We start from the raw sequence: 6,000 nt of genomic DNA, 5'->3' as shown, positions 1-6,000 counted from the left end.
TGACGGTTATGAGTGGTTTGAATTATTTATTATTTCCTTCCCAGGAAAACGTCCCTACCAATGGGATGGACAAAGGAACAACCCAAATCTGAAAGAGTGAGAATGTACTCTGTGGTGGTCATAATGCACGGTAGGAGGAACCAGGTGACGGATGACCAAGAAGGGTACGTTTATGACCTAAAAAAATCTAGATCTTTTAAAATGCTGCATTTGCTCCATGTACCGTATCAGTTAAATTGGCCTCCTGAGTGTGCGTCTGCATTATGTACAAACAGAATTTGTAGCAAACTGCAAAATGTGCTTGAAGCCATAGTCCCAACGATTCCCTCATGACTTCCTAATTGGTGTCTTGAAAATCCAGATGTGGTGAATCCAGAACCTTCCTTACTTCTCTGTTTATCTTCGTTGTGCTTGATAATCTGAGCTCGAGTGAACTGATTTGTTTTATTTATTTATTTTTGGATGGACCCAAGACCACGTGAGACTTCCAGGAGGTAAGGAAAAGAAAACTGTAAACTGGATCAACTGAAAGCTTTCTAAACCGTTCAGTGAAAAAGATGCCTGAGTTGGAAAAACAGGTCCTTGGATTTTTTTTTTTTAACTTCCATATTTAAAAACTTGTGCTCAGTAATTGTCATTCTGATTTTTTTTTTTTTTTATGTTATGGCTGTGAACGTTGATGAACTATGGTATGATGAGGCTAAGCACTTGGAAAGCAAATGAGGTCATTCTTGTTGCTAGATTCTTCTCTTATTGTAGCATCTTGGGAACCCAAACTCAGAGTTCTTACACAGGCCAAAGTCCCAGTATTACTCATGGGAACTCCGACTGCAAGAGGTTGACAGGACCCAAAGTGGGACTGTTGACTTTCTAAGCAATCCTGAGCTCAGCTGACACTACACTGAAGTTGCTTGCTCCAGGAAGGCCCCATTTGGGTATCTGGGCTGCTTAGCACGCTCACTCAGAGGACGATGGCCGGTTCAAAGAGATTAGTTTTCAGCTTGCACTTGGACTCCATAGCCATTAAAAACAAACGAACAAAAAGAACACCTGGCCTATGATTACAGCTAGAATAGAAGTTTCTTTTCAAGAGAATTGTGCTTTCAAATCACCAGTGAAGGGCCCCAGCTAAGAATCCGGTGTCTTTCTCCTTTGCGTTTTCTTTTGGTATCTGTTGTCCTCATCTGGAGGCGACTTGTGCCCAACTGAGAGTCCTTCCATCACGCTTTGGTACAGGTGCTGGAGGTGGACGAGGAGCCCCCAGTGCTCAGGTCATCCTGCCACTTCTCCAGGCTGCGGCGCCGGGCGTTCATGAAGAAGTTGCTGACGGTCGTGAGCTCCAGGCCCAGCTGCTGGGAAATGGTGATCTGCATCTCTTTGGACGGGCGTTTGTTCTCCTTGAAGATGGCGAAGAGCGTTCGGCGCTGGAGGTCAGTGAACACTAGGCGGGATTTCTTCTGGGAATTGTTCCTGTCTTTGTTTGGTTCTTGCTCTTTGCGTTTGCACGCTTGAAGGGGAAGAGAAGAAGGAGAGAGTCAGTGCGAGTGTAAGAACTGGCACCCGAGAAGGGGAGCCATTCAGAACATTGACAAAGTCGTCGAGGGGATGTAAACCGTTAAACTTTATTGTGCAAATTGCCCAGCTGTCAATAACCAGCCTTCCCAGTTCATCTCTGGGTGATGGAAAGCATCAGTTAGCAGGGGAAGGGAGAAAGGAGAAAAGAGCAGGGCTCTTTGACACATCTGGTTTTGAACCAAATGCCGTTGCTTTCTCTTTCATCCCCTACCCCCAACCCCCACTCCCTTAAAATTCTTTATCTGTGAAATCAGGTGCTCTGAAGGGAACGATGACTTCCCCGGGGGAAGCCCGGCTACACAGTTCCTCTTTTAAAGTCACCCTCTAGAATTGTTTACAGCTGAGCCACAATGACTTTCTCTATGGAGCCAAAATTTAAAAGTGTGTAATTTCTCAAAATTAAAGCTTCCACCTTCGTGATTCAAAAAACTGTTAACAGAATGAAATTAGAAGTGACAGTGATGGTATCATCCCAACCCAAAATCCCCTTCTTCTGGACTTTTGAAAAATACAAAATAAAATCAAACAGGGAGGGAAAGGCTATGAAAAGATGGGTTAACCAGTTTTCATTTGGCTGGTCTGAGGTGAAGCCAGTACAAGAAGACCAGGGCTGAGGTTGGCAGAAGAACCCAAATGTACAGTGGATTATCTTAGGGTCCTAGATAAGTTAATTAGTAGATGCAGAGTCTCTGATTTAGTAGGTGGGTATCCACATCTGGGGCGACATATGCAGCCAGGACATTACTTTATGTGTCACTACATCTGCCTTACCCTACAAATTCCAAGAAGGCAAGAAGCAGCTCTGTGTGATATTTCCGACTGGCTCTTTTTGAAGCCTCAGACATAAATGAATGCTTGCGATGCTGATGACAAGGGGTGTCTTGACTCTTTCAGAAATGTGCACACTTCACAGGCAGATTGGGTCTCAGATGAGTAACTTGTAAGGGTTAAATAATAGAGTGCATACAAATCACAAATTTTAACACGGGAATACGTGTTAAAATCACCAGACAGAAACCCCTGCTAATCCAGGGGTTTTGTGCAGCCTCAACAGAGCCAATTCAGGAAAGGCAAGGAGGAAGCAGAGGCCAGGTTTTGAGCATCTTTCCCTGAATCAAATCCTACTGGACATTCTGGCCACAGTTTGAGAATTTCTTTGTACTCAACTGACATTCCCCCAAGGCTAGCAGTCTGGAGTGCTCTCTGGAAGCCTTTTCATACTTTTCAAAGCCCTGATCACTGAGTTTTGCTTCTGAACTTTGGGTCAGGCCATTTTCTACCCTTTGCATTCTGCAGGGAGCACTAGTACAGTAGGGCCACTGAAGTTTGAGTATCAGGGGAACATCCTTCAAACTGATGGGTCTTAGGATTTAACCTGAAGACCAGCACTCTAGGAAAGATATTCTGGAAGCTGAACTTCCCCCTACTCAACTGGCCATCCTCCCTGGTGGATGCCATCTGCCATAAAGGGTCACTCCTAAAATAAGTGAAAAGCCATGATTAAAAGGGCAGTAGCAGGAGAGCTCTCAATAAGGAAAACTGTTGGGCTATGTCAGCTTTGCTAAACCCTCTCTTCCTGATTTTTCCTCCTCTCACTTCTAAAAGTAATCATACTACTTTTGAAAATTAAACACAACACACACATACACACCTATAAAAACAATTTGTTTCCATCCGAAAACCCATTCTTTTGGGAGGTTTGGACTTTCTCAGATAAGGGGTGCTTCTCCTGCAACAGGAACTCAGAAAGGGCTGAAATGGTGTACAGTTACCCTTCTCCCACAGGAATTTCCTGGGAAAGATTTCTTCTTTGATTATCCCTGGGAGGATCTTACACCTCTGTTGGATTTTCGGATACGTACCATAACCTCATTTGTAGACTTCCTCTCTCTAGTGCAATCCTCTATGACAGTGCTTCTAAAGTTCAAGTGTGCAGCGATCATCTGGAAAGCTCGTTCCAATGCAGATTCGGAGGCAGTCAACCTGGGTGGGGGCCCAAGAACCTGCATTTCTAATGAGCTCCCAGGTGATGCTGAAGCTGTTGGTCCATGTGCCTTGGTCCGAGTAGCAAGCATCTACCTGATTTCTAAAATCTCAGAGGAGCACCCTGATGGAATGGAATGTGCTGGAACCAGATGCCTGGATTCTAATCTGGGCTCCTTCACCTACAAGACTTGGGACCTCGGCAAATGACTTAAACTCTCAGTGCCCATCTTCCTCATCTGCATATGGAAATAAGGTGCACACCTCTGTAGACGCATATGTGAGGCAAACTGTATGACTGCTCCGTTTCCACCTTACCTCTGGCTGGATGACCTCAGTAATCCTGAGGTAGATAAGCAGCAGAATTATTCTCATTTTAAAATGAAATAAATGGGGCTTCCCTGGTGGCACAGTGGTTAAGAATCCACCTGCCACCCTGACTTCAGACTATACTACAAAGCTACAGTAATCAAGACAATATGGTGCTGGCACAAAAACAGAAATATAAATCAATGGAACAGGATAGAAAGCCCAGAGATAAACTATGGTCAACTAATCTATGACAAAGAAGGCAAGGATATACAATGGAGAAAAGGCAGCCTCTTCAATAAGTGGTGCTGGGAAAACTGGACAGCTACATGTAAAAGAATGATATTACAACACTCCCTAACACCACACACAAAAATAAACTGCAAATGGATTAAAGACCTAAATGTAAGGCCAGACACTATAAAACTCCTAGAGGAAAACATAGGAAGAACACTCTTCAATATAAATCACAGCAAGATCGTTTTTGATCCACCTCCTAGAGTAATGAAAATAAAAACAAAAATAAATAAGTATGACCTAATGAAACTTCAAAGCTTCTGCACAGCAAAGGAAACTATAAGCAAGAAGAAAAGACAACCCTCAGAATGGGAGAAAATATTTGCAAATGAATCAACAGACAAAGGATTAATCTCCAAAATATATAAACAGTTCATCCAGCTCAATATCAAAAAAACAAACAACCCAATCAAAAAATGGGCAGAAAACCTAAATAGGCATTTCTCCAAAGAAGACATGTGGATGGCCAAGAAGCACATGAAAAGCTGCTCAACTTTACTAATTATTAGAGAAATGCAAATCAAAATGACAATGAGGTATCACCTCACACTGGTTAGGATGGGCATCATCAGAAAATCTACAAACAGTAAATGCTGGAGAGGGTGCAGAGAGAAGGGAACGCTCTTGCTCTGTTGGTGGGAATGTAAATCGATACAGCCCCTGTGGAGAACAGTATGGAGGTTCCTTGAGAAACTAAAAATAGAATTACCATATGACCCAGCAATCCCACTACTGGGCATATACTCAGAGGACACCATAATTCAAAAAGACACATGCACTCCAATTTCATTGCAGCACTATTTACAATAGCCAGGACATGAAAGCAACTGAAATGTCCATCAACAGGGGAATGGATAAAGAAGATATGGTACATATATACAATGGAATATTACTCAGCTGTAAAAAGGAACAAAATTGGGACATTTGTAGAGACATGGATGGACTGTCATACAGAGTGAAGTGAGTTAGGAAGAGAAAAACAAATATCGTATGTTAACACATATATGTGAACTATAGAAAAATAGTACAAATCAACCGGTTTGCAAGGCATAAATAGAGACACAAATGTAGAGAACAAACATATGGACACCAAGTGGGGAGAGCGTGGGGTGGGGGTTGGGGTGGGATGAATTGGGAGATTGGGATTGCCATATATACATTACTAATAAGGAAACAAATATCAAATTGTACACTTTAACTATATGCAGTTTATTGTATGTCAATTGTATCTCAATAAAAATTCTTAAAGAAAAAATTATATGCAGTTTATTGTATGTCAAAATAAAATAAAATATAAAATAAAATAAAATATCCAAAAAAAAATAAAAGACTCCACCTGCCAATGCAAGGGACACGGGTTCGAGCCCTGGTCCAGGAAGATCTCACATGCCAGGAAGCAACTAAGCCCGTGCACCACAACTATTGAGCCTGTGCTCTAGAGCCTGTGAGCTACAACTATTGAGCTCACGTCACAACTACTGAAGCCCGCGTGCCTAAAGACCATGCTCTGCAACAAGAGAAGCCACTACAACGAGAAGCCTGTGCACCACAACGAAGAGTAGCCCCCACTTGCCACAACCAGAGAAAGCCCATGTGCAGCAACGAAGACCCAACACAGACAATAAATAAATAAACAAACAAATAAATAAATATTTTTAAAAAATGAAATGAATGGAGACCTGAGGGGGTAAGCGATAGGCCTGAGGTTACATTCCAAGTTGGCTGCAGACCCCAAGCAAGAATCCAGCCCTTGGGTCTCTCCATCTTTCTCTCCTACAGAAACGGTCCCCCTACCACTGGCACCGTAGAGGGACTTTGTCTGATTGGAGCCTCAGG

At 42.8% G+C, this 6,000-nt stretch overlaps 1 protein-coding gene across 1 annotated transcript in view; it reads right to left on the bottom strand.

Moving 5' to 3' along the window:
• Positions 1-458: 458 nt before the first annotated feature.
• ONECUT2 (one cut homeobox 2) overlaps positions 459-6,000 on the bottom strand; it is a 43,470-nt gene continuing 37,928 nt past the window's right edge. The window contains exon 2 of the mRNA XM_057699446.1: positions 459-1,507. Within this exon, the coding sequence (XP_057555429.1) occupies positions 1,221-1,507 (287 nt within the window). The 3' untranslated portion in view covers positions 459-1,220. The remainder of the gene's footprint in view (positions 1,508-6,000) is intronic.

This window comes from Hippopotamus amphibius, chromosome 11, assembly GCF_030028045.1.
Source record: "Hippopotamus amphibius kiboko isolate mHipAmp2 chromosome 11, mHipAmp2.hap2, whole genome shotgun sequence".
Taxonomy (NCBI): domain Eukaryota; kingdom Metazoa; phylum Chordata; class Mammalia; order Artiodactyla; family Hippopotamidae; genus Hippopotamus; species Hippopotamus amphibius.
This window is presented reverse-complemented; position numbering and strand designations above follow the sequence as displayed.